At 56.6% G+C, this 13,960-nt stretch overlaps 2 protein-coding genes across 2 annotated transcripts in view; one reads left to right on the top strand and one right to left on the bottom strand.

Moving 5' to 3' along the window:
• The window catches only part of CDHR2 (cadherin related family member 2), a 45,275-nt gene extending 40,282 nt beyond the window's left edge, over positions 1–4,993 (bottom strand). Inside the window, exons 1-2 of the mRNA XM_075068256.1 lie at positions 4,880–4,993; positions 3,223–3,325 (exon numbers count right to left, since the gene is read on the bottom strand). Coding sequence (XP_074924357.1) covers positions 3,223–3,325; positions 4,880–4,993 — 217 coding nt within the window. The remainder of the gene's footprint in view (positions 1–3,222; positions 3,326–4,879) is intronic.
• Positions 1–13,960, top strand: part of SNCB (synuclein beta) — a 190,586-nt gene that overhangs the window by 116,135 nt on the left and 60,491 nt on the right. The window lies entirely within an intron of this gene.

Below are 13,960 nucleotides of genomic sequence, written 5' to 3'. Positions count from 1 at the left end.
ACTTGTTCCCCTACTGGGGGCGCTGGTGCCTTTCTACCCGAATCCGAATCCAGCCCAGAGCAGCAGTGACCAGTGGTGATGCCCACCTGCTCGAGGACCTATGTGAAATGAGTAGGATCCTAGTGGCGGGTGCCCACCTGGCACAGAGCACTGCCAGGACTGGCTCTGACTGGCCCTCTGGTGATCTCTGCCGTTTGAATGGAGCACGAAGGGAAGGTGACCCGGGCCAGTGAGCTCTTTGGGGCTTAGGTGGCTGGCAGCTGTTGTCTGGCTTAAGGGTGCCTGGCCCCACCCCTGTTTCCCTTGTTTGGATGTTCTGCATCCGGTCAGAGCAAAGCACCAGGGCATGGAGCTAGAGACTGTAGGGCTGGGCCGACCCCAAGGCAGAACCCCTGGGTCTCTTATTGTGTTACTGCCTCAGAGCAGGTGGATAGGGTTGTCAGTTTTGGTTGGACGTTTTCCTGGAGGTTTCGTGACATGATATAATCCTTCATTAAAGATTAATCTTTAATTCCAGGAGACTCCAGGACAGCCCTACACATGGGCAGCCTCTGAATATTGCTGAGGCACTTTTGCTTCCCCAGGAGCTTGTGCCCTGATCTTGGAGGTGGTGCAGTGCGGTGGCTGGGGCTGGGATCAGTACAGCCACATGGAGAACTCGGAGCTAGTGCTCAGCATGGCTGAGCAAAACCACAAAGGTCTCCTGTTGGAACTGACTTAATGAAAGGGGAAGTGGAGTCAGTCAGGAGCCAAGGGAGTGGAAAAAACAAAGGCGTATGGGTTTGTGGGCTGAGTGGAATCTGCCGCTCTGGATGCTGGCACTGCTCTGAGTGCTTGGGGCTGGGTGGGAAGTGGGTGGTGGCATGGTTTCCTTTGGGCTGTCTTGGCAGTCATGGTGGCTTTGGGATTGTGAGGGAAAAGGCCTCTGCAGCTGTCCTGGGGTCCCAGAGGTCCCAGAGGAGGTGGCTACATGCCAGCCTGCTGGGACAGGTGACTGGGACAGTGCCCGTCCCCCAGACGTGCCCGGAGCCTGCAGTCACTAAGGCCCGTGGACAGTGTGAAGCTGTCAGGAGCTCTGAGCTGCTCTCCACCATTGAGAGCGCCCGCGCTCAAGTCCAGCAGAGCTGAAGCATTTACATGGGGCTCTGTCCACACGGGTCTCTGCTCCACAGGCTTCCTCCACCTGCTGGTGGGAGCCAGGAGTTCCCTGGCTGTAATGAAGGCGAGATTGCCAGGGAGCGGTGAGTGCGGTTCCGGCGCTGAGCGGCGTGCTCACACAGGGAGAGGCCTCACACGGCAGGGCTGATACAGAGCTCTGGGGAACAGCAGGAAATGGTGCAGCTGTGCTCTTAGGTTTGCAAGCTGAGTCTCTTCCGTTTCTTGCACAATGAGGTTAGAGCAGCATCCAGCTGAGGCAGGCGGGTGCCCTTCCTACCCAGTGCAGCGTTGGGCTGATGCCTAGATTCCCCACCTGGTGTTTGCAGTGGGCTTTAGCAGCAGCCTCTGGTTGAGCCAGCCAGACCTGGTCATTCCCCAGCAGTGCCCTTCAGCGCTCCAGGGCCCCATGCGAACGCTGGGTGGTGTGTGTGCTGGTGCTCCCTGCGTTGGAGCATAAACGGTGTGTCCTCGGCTCATGGCAGCCACTACATCTGACTTGCAAAGCAGCGCTGGTCCCTGGAGCAGTAAAACCTGCTGCCTCTGACTGCCCTGGTTTATGGCTCCCATTCATGGAGCACATGGAACAAATAAAGGGGAAAGAGATTTTTAAAATCCCCATTGAATCATGCAGTGGACGTTGCTACTTCTGTGAGGGGAGGGGTGTGGCGTTGCCCGGGTGGGCCATGGGCTCTGTGCTGGGGAACTGATTGGGCTAGGAAGCCCAGAGCCAGCTAATGCAATGGGGGCGAAGGAGTTTTGTTTGAAATGGAAGAGAGTTTAGGGGAATCGAATGACCCCTGGTGGAGGAATGCAGCAATGATGGCCAGGCAGGGTGAGGGCTCTTCCTGCAGGTGCATGGCGCTGGTGGGCTGGTCTGGGCAGCGCTTGGTGGCTGTGGGAGCGGCGCTGTGATTAAGGCGGAATCACTTCTTGTTAAAAAGTCAATATGGGATGTGCCCCTAATTCAGCTAGGATGTGACTGGCCCACGGGGGCTGGCTAGGGTGGGAAGGAAAAGCAGCGCAGCGCAGCTGAGCTAGCCGGGCTCTAGAAAAGTGGAGTTCTGACTTTTCCAATAAAAGGGTTTCCTAAAACTGCAGTTTTGCGCCTTGGCTGGCTGGACTCAAACGCCTGATCTCTGCTGCTGACCTGGCCTCAGGGCGCCCTGCAGTGTGGAGAAGCCAGTGTTTCTGTGCTGTCTGGGTGGAGTCTCGCACATGGGAGAATTTAGAGACGTCTGTCTGTGACCAGTCATGATCACGGGATCTCCGCCTTGCCCAGAGACCCGCTAGCTGGGTGCCAGTTGGCGCGCGTTATTTCTTTGAGGAGAGGTGAATTGTTGCCTGTAGTTCTGGAGCTTGCAAAGGCCTGGGTCTCTAGGGCCTCATGGGCTGGAATCGTGCTGCGGCAGTGGGAATCCGTAGCTGGCTTGTGTTTGGGGGATGAGGCTGGTTGTGAGTTGCTGGCTCATGCTAGGAAGTGAGGGGGTCACCCAAGGCACCCTGCCTTGGCATTTCTGTGCCTTGAAAAGTGGGTGTGGTGGGTTTTGGGGGTTGAGGGGGGGGGAGGGATTAGGTGGTGTTCTAATCTGGAATTTCCAGTTTTTTCTAAAGAAAATGCCCACATCCGCGTAGCGCTCTCAATGCGCAGGGTATTTGCCCCGTGCAGACCCGCGGTGACGTCTGCCACTCACAGACTCTGTTCTACAGCAGTGGCCCAGCCATGGCAGCTCAGACTCCAGGGGGCTCTCCTCGCGGCATGGTCCTGCTCTGCAAAGCCTGTCTCAGCTGGAGGGAGGATGGGAGCGGGGTTCCGTGGTTGAGTGCTAATGATTTCTAAAGCAAATGTGCTCAGTTCATCAGGGCAAATTTTGCAAACTGCCAGCCCTGCAAACTCAGTCCGGACTCTCTACCGTGTGCGCTGTCCTGATGAGTAAAGCATCTGCAGTCCAAGCCCTGCCTCCCTCTCGCACCTGGGGCTCTCGGTGGGTTTGCACAGGTGCCATTTCCTAGAGCTCAGTGATCAGCCAGGAGGGACAGAATCTCTCTGAGCGATGCAGGGCTCACAGCAGTAAAATGCTGTGTGAACTTTTGACTCGGATACGTGTGTATCCTGGGGGGTGGGCCCAATCTGCAGGTCGCGCTGCTTGAAGCCCTGCATCATGGTGACCTGGATGAGACAGAGAAACCAACCAGCTGAGGGAAATGAGGAACCAAACCCTGATCCCCACTTAGCATTGCAGCCAGGACCTGTGTGCTAGCCTATCTCTGCCCCCTGCCTCCAGTACATACATTTTCCCTGCCCTCCTGGATCTGGGTGTCTGGTCATGTTTGCTTTTGGCTCGGAGCATCTGAAGTGCTTTGCTCTTGCTGGCAGCGCTGCGGGGAACGTGGCTAACAATTGAGGTCCTTTGGCAGGAGGTGTAACTAGGGCTGGACGGCTCCGGTGCCCTGAGTGTATCTGTTGCCAGCTGTGCAGTAGTGCTTGCGAAAGGGGCACTGTTAGCTCTCACACGTCTCCTGTTACTGGTCCAGGCAGTACCCGAGGGGGCTGTAACCGAGCACAGGAACAACCCTACTTCTTTTCAATGTCTGGGAGGTTCCTGGGTGCGTGACAGCACTTTGTGCCTAGTGTTATCACGTGTCCCTTAGAGCCGGCTGTTCGTGTGCAGCGCACTCAGCAAAGTGCAAATGAAAATTTGGGGCAGAAGGAGAAGTAGTCTCTGAGAATCCCAGATCCTGTCAGGCAGGTGTCTCCAGTGGAAGTACTGTCAGCTCATTTTTGGAAATGATTAGATTTCCAGTTGTCTGTGTCCCTTTAAAGGGACAACCAACTTCCTCACTTTGTTTCTAGCCCCTGCCTAGCTACGCAGTGTTTCCACTTGTAACAAAATTACTTTTCACCACTGATGCAGTTCTCCCTCTTGGGGTTTCTCTGCTTGTGCAGTGAGACTAGACTCCTGAGCCTCATTTTACTTCCTAGGCAGTAGCCCACGGCTGCCTTGCAAACGCCATGAGAGCCAGACGGATGTGTACAGTCCAGCCCAGCCAGTGAAACTGTCTTGGGGACTCTGTTGTGAGCGGGGTCTTAGATCCAGCTCGTTGCCCCAAAACCGCTCACTCTGAAGCGCCTCGGAGGAGGTGATAGGGAAAAGCATTTGTCCCTTCTGATGCCTGGGGGTTAATGTCCAGGCTAGAGTCAAAGGGAGGGTACATGGACACACAGAACTGTGGAGCAGTGGTTTTCAAACTTTCTTCTGGAACCAAGTTGAAGAAAATTGTTGATGCCCATGACCCGGTGGAGCTGGGGATGAGGGGTTTGGGTATGGGAGGGGCTCAGGGTTGGGGCAGAGGGTTGCAGTACGGGGGTGAGGGCTGTGGGGTGGAGCTGGGAATGAGGAGTTCAGGGTGTGGGAGAGAGCTCTGGTCTGGGTCAGGGAGTTGTGGTGTGGGAGGAGGTCAGGGCTGTGGGCTGGCGTTGGGCTGGGGATGAGGAGCTTGAGGTGCACAAAGGGGCTCTGGGTTTGGGCGGGGGCTCAGGGCTGGGGCAGGGGATTGGGGCGTGGGCTTACCTCAGGTGGCTCCTGGTCAGCAGCGCAGCCGGGGTGCAGAGGCAGGCTTCCTGCCTGTCCTGGCACCACGAACCACGCTGCGCCCCAGAAGTGGCCAGCAGCAAGTCTGGCTCCCAGGTGGAGGTGCGCAAGTGGCTCCACGCATCTCTCACCTGCAGGTCAATGGGAGTGCAGAGTCGGTGCTCAGGGCAGGGGCAGTATGCGGAGCCCGTGGTCTCCCCGCCTAGGAGCCGGACCTGTTGCTGGCTGCTTCCGGGGCGCAGCATGGTTTTAGAGCAGATAGACGCTAGTAGGGCCAGCTCCACGGCTTTTGCTGCCCCAAGTGGCGGGGGCGGGGAGAGAAGCTGCAATCAGCGGCACTTTGGTGGCAGCTCCACTGTGCCGCTTTCTTCTTCGGTGGCACTTCGGTGGCAGGTCCTTCCCTCTGAGAGGGACCGAGGGACTCGCTGTTGAATTGCTGCTGAAGAGCTGGACGGGCCGCCTCAAGCACCTGCTTGCTGCGCTGGTGCCTGGAGCCGGCCCTGGGCACTAGCTGTCCTTAGCCGGGTAATACTGCCGACGAGACTTTTAACTGCCCGGTCAGCAGTACTGACCCAGTGCCTGACATTCCATGATCTGCAGTTTGAACATGGCAGTGTGGCCCAATTCTGTGCTGTGCCTCCTTGGCGGGGGAGGGTAACAAAGAGAGTGTTTTGCTACCTTGTGAGGTGCTGGGCTGTTTCAGCAGCTGGTGTTGGCCCCTGGTGTAAATGAGAACAGCCTCCGGGGCTGCACGGGGTAGGGAATTCCCTAGGAAGAGGGTTGCTGTGATGTGAAGCCCTGTCATGGCAAGGGGGGAGGAGACCTCTCCCAGCCCTTCGCAGGCACTGGGAAGGGGAGTTGTTTGCCAGAACAACCTCGGGGCAGTATAGTCCATGGTATGTTCAAATCAAATAAAAATCTATCGGCAGAAGCAGAATGGCTCTGTGGACTTGCATGCATGGACCCTCCAGAAATATGGCTGGGGGGGGATTCGGAGAACAAGGGGTTCCCCTTGCTGTGCGAGTACCCAGGTCAGAGCTGGCTGCTGCAGTGTCTGACTTGCTGGGGACACAAAGTCTCAGGCCACAGGGATATGGTGACCTTGGGGCAAGTGAAGAAAGAGAATGTGTGTTTGTGTGAGGGGGGAGCTTGTGGTTTTTTCCCTTCATATTAATGTCTGTCCTCTGAGTACTGCTGCAGCTGTCAGTTGGGGGTGAGTGGGAGGTGGGCAGTCAAAGCCGAGGCGTCCTGCCTGTACTGTCAGGGAATCTGAGTGGAGAGGGAGCACCTGGGGGGAAGTGGCTTATCCTGAGGCAGCTAAGCATGGCTGCATTACTGCAGCTCCTGGAGCTTGGGATAGAAAGAACATCTCTGTCCCGTGCGCTCTAGGAGTACGTCTACACTGCAGATAAGAGCTCGTAGCTGGCCTTTGTCAGCTGACTTGGGCTCATGGGCCTTGGGGCTGTTCAACTGCAGTGTAGACATTTGGGCTCAGGGACCCCGGGAGGTTAAGCAACTCCTTAACCCCAAGCCCCACAATCCCGAGTGAGGTGACACGGGCCAGCCGTGGGAAGTTAAGTGCAGGGTAGTCATACCTCGAAGGATTTATGGGCTTGAGTAGCCGGTTGCTTTGTTTTCTGGATGGGCAGTTTCCAAGCCTGGCTGTGGGCTGCTGAGGATCCGTCTCTCCCTCACCCCCCTGCTCCTGGAGAAGAAACCAAAATGATCCTGAACAAAAATTGTTAGCAACTAGGAGGTTTGGGGGAGGCTCAGGGACAAGAATTCTTAAGGGAGATGCATTGAGCCACTTGAACCCACCCAATCTAATCCTACTACAGACCTGACCTATATCTGGGTCACGGGAAGCGGCACATGTCTGCAGCAGCAGATGGTGTCTTAAAGAGGTTGGACTCAGGGAGGTTTGGATTTAGGCGACCAGGGAGAGGATGGGCTGTGTATTTACTCACGCTGCAAAGCAGCCAGTGAGCGCCTGTGACGTCTCCTTGGAGGAAGCGTCGGCATGCACGATGGCAGCATGGTAGGAATGGCACAGTGAGCTCCCAAAGGCTGTGGTGTGCTGTCGTGAGCACAGCCTGTGGGAATGCTGGGTCTTGAGGCAAATCACAGAGTTACAAGCAGGGTGTGGGTCAGATTAAATAAAGAAGGATGGGGAAGGAGACTGGGGCCCTTCTGACTGGTGTTGGATTTTCTCCTAGCCCAGCTCAGTGCTGATCAAAAGTTGCTGCCTTCTAGGGTGACCAGATAGCAAGTGTGAAAAATCGGGATGGGGGTCGGGATAATAGGAGCCTATATAGGAAAAAGCCCCAAATATCGGGACTGTCCCTATAAAATCAGGACATCTGGTCACCCTACTGCCTTCTGATCCTTGGGCAGAGGTGAAATAGGCTGAGGACCCCACCCTGCTGAACAGATCTCCACGTTGCAAAGTGGCAGCCTTGGCACAGAGGCCAGGGATAGAATGGGAGCACAGAGGCTGACCTCCCTTGACCTCCAGGGCAGGGTGCAGTATGTTGGTGAATACGTGCAAAGCTTGCATGCCTGCTGCTCGCACCTGCCCTGGAGATCAGCTAGAGGCCTTTGCTCTCTACGGCTGCCACTCGGGTACCTTCCATCAGCACTAAATTCACTTCAGTATTGAAGCTCCCATGGGAGGTGTGGGAACATATGTTCTCTGACTCTGCAAGTAAGTACCCAGTTTAGACTGAAGCTGCTGATTGGAAGGTAGCATGGCTGGCAGGGGCAATGTTATGTATGATTCTTGGGGTGTTTGCCCCAAGAGTAATGGTACTTGAACTGTCCCCTGACCCTTCCCAGCTGTGTGTCTGTCATGAATGCTGTTCGCTGGGGTTCAGTTGGTGTGAATGATGCATGTAGATGATGGGGATACTGAGCAATGACGCTACGTGTCGTAGGGGGCTTGGACAGGGCCCAGTGACAGAGAGCCCAGGAGTGTCTCAGGTATGTGGTCTCTATCATGTTTTCGTAAGTTTGTCTTGATCCGGAATTGGAACCACTCAGATATTTTGGCTGGTTTTGAAACCTAGCTCATCTCGAGTGAACTCTGGACTGTGCGGTGTTGATGGGATTGTGATGTCAGGAGTGCCCTGGCCGCCTATGTTGATTTGCTTGCTGCATTCCTGACTGGTTAAAATGTTGGGGTGTTTCTTTTAGAGTGATGGCACTACCCATTCACTAGCTCCACAAACCCTTTGCTTTGTTCTACTTTACAGGGATGCTTTCGTGACTGTAGACGAGTCCTCCCATTGCATCACAGCTGTAAGCTGGCTCTCTTTCTTCACTGGGACTTTCTGTGTGTCCATTAAATGCCTCTATCTTAGTAGGGAGGTTTAGTTTGGACACAGCATTTGGTACTTACCCATTTACGTGGTGTGACTCTTGCAGCTAAGTGAGTTTCCAGAGCATCAGTGGACAGTCAGTAGCATAAGCTCTTGGCGTGCTCCGCTGGGCTCTAGGCACACACCGCAGGGCTTCCTCAGGTTGCTTCTGGTGCAACACCTGTACGTTTGCAGCGTTCTGTGCTCCCTCATTGTTCCCATATAAAGCCACAAGCCCTTCCAAATGACAATTGGGCTTTTCAGTTGCCAAAAAATGTAAACAGTCAGTGTTAGTGGTACCATTAGTTCAAACACTTCTGTCTGCATCTGTAACTACTGTGTCCAGTGACACCAGAGAATAGAGGAGGGATTTATTTTATTTTTTCTGGTTTGTTTACTCTGTGTTTAATAGCACTTGGTGCATAATGAGTTTCAATGCACTCAGGCCCCCTTTTGTGGCTTTTTCACACAACTAAAAAGGAAAAGATGGTTGTAGAACTACATATTGACGGGGACGTAGGGACGTGTGTATGTTCTCAAGGTACTCTGAACTCATTTTTAGAAATGACCATATTCTAAGAAGCTGACAGACGGGTTAAAATGAAAACTCACTGGCTTTGGCTCAAAAGCCTGATGCAGAAACAAGGAACATATCCATTAAAGAAAAAGAAGTCTAATATTCTGACTAAAGCCATCCTTAAAACGTCGGTGAAAGCTGAAGCTCTGTCACTGGCTCACTCACTAGTGCAGTGCAAGAAAAGGGCCTTGTGAGGCTTGGCCAGGGTCTTGGCATTTTCCCCTCTTGCGCTTGGTTGCTTGTGCCGGTGTGAGAGGGGGAGATTCCTGGAGTTCAGCAGGAGTTGGACATGGATGCAGCCTGTGGCTGTCAGCAGGAAGGACTGTAAAATGCCCAGTATTTGTTTGGGATTCATCTCCGAGGAAAACACGATGGGATGATGTCACATTTAGCCCGTGGCAGGGCGAGCCCCAGGCCTGGCCCGGTGCCCCAGGACAGTAACCGCGTCCTGGGGGCTCCCGGGGTGCCCCCAATGGGGCGGGGCCAGCACCGCAGGGAGAAGCTGGCTCGGGCCCGGGCTCGGGCTCGGGGCCGGCTCAGGCCCAGCTTGGTTGCTAGGCCCCATCCCGCGCTGCGTGGTGACAGTTGCTAGGATACCCGCTGCCCCTGGTTACGCCGTACCCGGGTGCCCCGCGTGGGGGGGAGGGGTTCGCCCCCTCCGTGCAAGATGGCGGTGGCGTGTGACGCGCCCGGTCACGTGCCCCGCCCCGGGAGCGCGCGCGCGGCCCCGGCCCCCGAATGTTGTGAATCAAACGCCCCGGCCGCCGCTCCCCGTCGGGTCTTAAAGGGCCAGAGGCCGGGGCGGCGCGAAGCGAGCCGCCGCAGGGCCGGGCCCCCGTCGGGACGAGGCGCAGTAGGGCCGGCGCGCCTCGCGGGTCATTGCCCGGCGCGGGGAGGGGCCCCGGCGCGCTGCTGGCCCCGGGCGGCGGAGCCGGGCCCGCGGGCGCCTTTGTGTGCGCGGGGCTCGGCCCCGGCCCCGGCCCCGGCCCCTCCCTTTGTCGTTGCTTTTGTTTGGCCCCGAGCACATGGCCCGGGCTCTGGCGGCGCGTAAAGCCCCGGCCCGGCGCAGGCGGGGGGCGCCCCGTGTGCGGCAGTGACCGCGGCAGCCGTCGGGGCAGGGATTCGGGGTGCTCCTGGAGAGCCTCGGGCCGGGGTGCCAAGTCCAGCGTCCGCTGACCTCCAAACTTAGTTTGACTTCTAGTCCGCTGGCCCCCCGCCGGGCGGCTGCTTTCCTGGGCATCCCGGGGTGTTTCTAGCTCCGTGTGTCCGGCGGCAGGGCCCCCCGCCCCGGAGTGTTTCCTTGGGTCTTTGGTCTGGGCTCCTTCGCCCAGGTGCGTGCAGCCGCCCTGTGCAGGGACTGCAGAGCACCAGCCCAGAGAGTTCCTGTTTTTTTTCTAGTCTCCTCCCTGAGCAGTGAAAGGGACAGTCTGGCCCCTTTGTGTATCGTCTCTCCTGCAAACAGCGTCCCCAGTGTCTGTGAGCCGCTGGCGCTGGGGCAGAGCGAAAGGAAGGGGAATTACCCTGGAGCCAAGAGGTTACAGCTGGCACTTGCAAACAGATGGAGCAGAGTAAATAAACGGGAGGTTACTACAGATGGTGGGAGTGGCGGAGGAGAAGGTCCTTGGAACAACACCCTTGAGAGGGTGTGAAAGAATGGAGGAGCCCAGTGCGAGGCGTGTGGAAAGGGGAGGCGGAGGGGTGTCTGGGAAGAGGGCTGATAGAATGGTGGGAGAAGGTGGCAGCCCCGGGGGGCTGGGATTTGGGGAGGCTGTCCAGAGGGGAGTTGCAGGGCCTGAGGCCTGTGGAGATGGGGCTGAGGGTTTCAAGAGGGGTGTACAGGGTTGGCATCCTGGGAATGGGCGGGCTCTGGAATGCAAGGGGGGAGGAGAATTTGGGTTGGTGATGAATATTAGGGGGCTGGTCCAAGGGGCACGTGCTGGAGGAGGGAGGCTTGGAGGGCTGGGCTGTGCTCCCAGATGAGAGGTGTGAATGCTCTTGTCTGGCTGTTCTTGGCAGGCGTTTTCCAGCCCGGTACAGTACAGTTCTGTCTCAAAGAGTGGCCCTGCGGCGTGGCGCGGCAGGAGGAGGAGGGGGCGTGGTCAAGGCAAAGTGGGAGGGGCTGTTAAGAATGGAATACAGGCCTGTGGTTCTCCCTATAGTGTAGACAGACACTTTTCCCATCTGCAGGTTAAGTGACAGAGTGGTAAGCCCCTGCCCCCACTCTCTGGCACAGCTGCACCAGGAAGATGCCAGGGTGCGGGCAGCTGGATGTTGTATAAACACGTTAGCGAAAGCAAAGAGCAGCAGTAACGGGACTGGAAGGGCGACGGGCTGAGCATGAGCCCCCAGGTAGGGAGTGGTCCTGGAGCTCTCCCCACTGCCCTCTCTGCTGGGAGGGGAGCCGTGGCATGGAGTGGCCTGCAGCATTAAGAGGGAGGAAGGAAGGGGACAGCCTTCATCAGGGACGTAGAAATCCACGCTGGGGGCTGCTGGAAGCTGTCAAGGGCCCTGGAATGTTGGGCCTTGCTGTGAACCGAAGCCGCTTTCTTTCCTATGACCCACCCTCAGGAGTGGGGGCTCTGGACTGTGGGGTCTCCTGTTTTCCCACTCTGGAGTGTGTGGCTGTGCTGTCCCTCAGGATGTGCATGGCTCCCCGCATCTCTTTTTGAAGGGGCCCCTTGCAAGTCGTGAGTCTGGATTCCCCAAAGTGGTGTGTATTGCAAGTCTGTTGCAGTCTGCTGGCAAATGCTCGCCAGCTCCCACGCTTGTAACTCTCAGGCTGCTTCTGTGAATACAACGATCGGTTGCTTATTGTTTATGTAGGACCTTTGTTAAAAAGAATTGCAGCAAATTGCAGCCCAGCGTTGAAAAAAACTTAAGGGGTAAGTTACAAAGCTGGGACTGTTTAGCCCTCCTCACACCACATCCCTTCAGCAACAAGCCGTTATTGCTACTGAGGGGGGAAGAATTGTAGGTGTGGAGCCTGGGGACATGAAGAACTCTTGCAGCACAGTCACCTCGCAGACTTGGCCCCACAGTTGGGCTGACATCAGGGGTTCAGCTTCATGGGGTTTTCCCAAAGGCAGGAGGAGCAAGCTGCTGCTGGAAGGGGTGTGGGTGGGGGCATTGTTCCCAGCTCCTGAGATGCTGCAAACAGCCGGGAAGCTAAAATTAGACCTGGCCAGATCTTCCTCCTAGCTCTGCTCCTCGGATGCTGTGGCCATTGTGAGGCCCTCTGGGAGGTTAGGGGGAGCCTTGTCCCCCCCAGCTGATACTGAAATTTGCTTTGGTGCTGTCCATCACGCAGTCCCCACCTGTTGTCCGAGCATCTGTCCCCTCCTTTCAGCCTCCTCTTGAGGCTGCCGTTCCGGTGGCAGTGGCCTCTGGCTAGCCCTTGCCTCTCTGCTGGGTGGCTGATCAGTGCTGCGAGTTCTCTTTGCTTTGCTCGCTAAGGCCCTTCATGGGTCTCCTGAGAGTCACTCCCAGCATTGCCTCCATGAGCCCGTGTGTGGGACACGAGCCAGGCCGAGGTTTGGCCTCGTTTTGTGCAGAGCCGTGGCAGCCCCTCTTGCTGAGCTGAGATAGTTGTTTGATTGTTTTTCTCCGATTGCATGCCTGGCTGCTGTGGCGAGGCCCATGCTCTGATCGAAAAGGAAGATGGAGGTTGGCAAATATAGATATTAGTCTGATAAATTGGCATCTTCTACAGAGATTACCTGGGGCTTCTGGCCTCTGCCACCATGCAGGTAGTTGGTGCATCTTTGAGTTAATGGCTGTGGACCTTCAACTCTGAATGGTCTGGGGAGAAATTCGTGGCTGATCATCTGTGGGCTCAGAACCCCCTGAAATGTTCAGCTAAGATACCATCTGCGTAGGGTGCTGTTTTCTATTGGTGTATGAGACTTACAGGGCCTCCATTTGTGTGATATCTGAGGCAGGGTAACGGTACGATCCCCATTTCACAGATGGGGGACTGGTGCAGGGACAGCCCAAGTGAGGGGAATGGCATAAAGGTGGGAGGGATCATCAGTGCAGAGGAGGTTCGGAATATTCTCAGGAAGAATGGGACGACTTTGAGGACTGGAGCAATAGAAAAGGAGTGACATTTAATAGCCCCAAGGGCAAGGTCATGCTCGTGGGGACTAGTAACAAGAATTTGTGCTGTGAGCTCGGGGCTCCTGAGTTGGAAGTGAGGGAGGAGGAGAGGGACCTGGGTGTGTAGGCCCATCACAGGGTGACGTGAGCGACTGGTGTGATGGGGCTGTGAGAAAGGTCTGTGTTCACCGAGGCTGGGTCAGGCGATGTGTTTCTGGTAGAGAGAGGAGTGTTAACACCATTGCACAAGGCCCTGGTGAGACCTCGTCTGGAGCACTGTGCACTGTTCTGTCACCTGTGTCCAGGAAAGATGAATCCAGACAGGAACTGGTGCAGAGAAAGGCTGTGGTGGTGATCGGGGTGTGGAGGGCCGGTCCTCCGAGACAGGCGAAAAGCACTCGCAAAGCGGGGGCTGAGCAGGGATCTGATTCCTGTCCAGAGAGGCGGGGGCAATGGGAGGGCGAAGAGCTGTTAGAGCTAGAGGTCAGTGCTGGCCCCAGGCCAAGTGCTAGGAATAGGGTCAGGCTGGAAATGAGAAGGGGTCTAAGCAGCAGAGGGGTGAGGCTCTGGACCAGCCGCCCCCCCAGGAGCAGCGGGGGACGAGTCGTACAGATATATGAGTGAGATTGTGTGGCGAGGGACAGGGCTCAGCAGCCTGGGGGCCAGTCTGAGTCTTCTCTTTCTAACAGGTCAGGGGGCAGGAAGGATACCCCCTCTCCGCTGGGTGTATTCTGGGTTGGGTTTTTATCTCCTTTCTCTGAAGCCCCAGGGAGCCCTCCCTGGTAAGGGGACATAGAGGGCTCTGATGCGGCACCAGGAGGTCTCTCTCTGCTGCCTGGCTGGCTGGTTCCAGCTCACATGCTCAGGGTCTGACTGATCGCCATGTGTGGGGTCAGGAATGGGTTTTCCCCAGCTCAGACTGGCAGGGACCTTGGGGGGTTTTGTCCCCTTCGGGTTGCTTGCTAGGATCGTCTGGGGATCTCCCACCAAGTCACTTCCCTGCCCTTGCAGGACCCTCAGGCATTGGTGCATCTCAGCACGCCCGTTCTCTGCCTGGGGCATGCAGCCAGCAGTGCAGTCTCGCAGTGGTTGGGCACAGTATGGGGGTGGCCCTGGGATGTACAGGGGGTCGGGCTGGATCATGGGGGCCCTTCTGGCCTTAAGCTGTGTGACTGGAAGTCTTT

This window comes from Chelonoidis abingdonii, chromosome 7, assembly GCF_003597395.2.
Source record: "Chelonoidis abingdonii isolate Lonesome George chromosome 7, CheloAbing_2.0, whole genome shotgun sequence".
Classification (NCBI taxonomy): Eukaryota; Metazoa; Chordata; order Testudines; family Testudinidae; genus Chelonoidis; species Chelonoidis abingdonii.
This window is presented reverse-complemented; position numbering and strand designations above follow the sequence as displayed.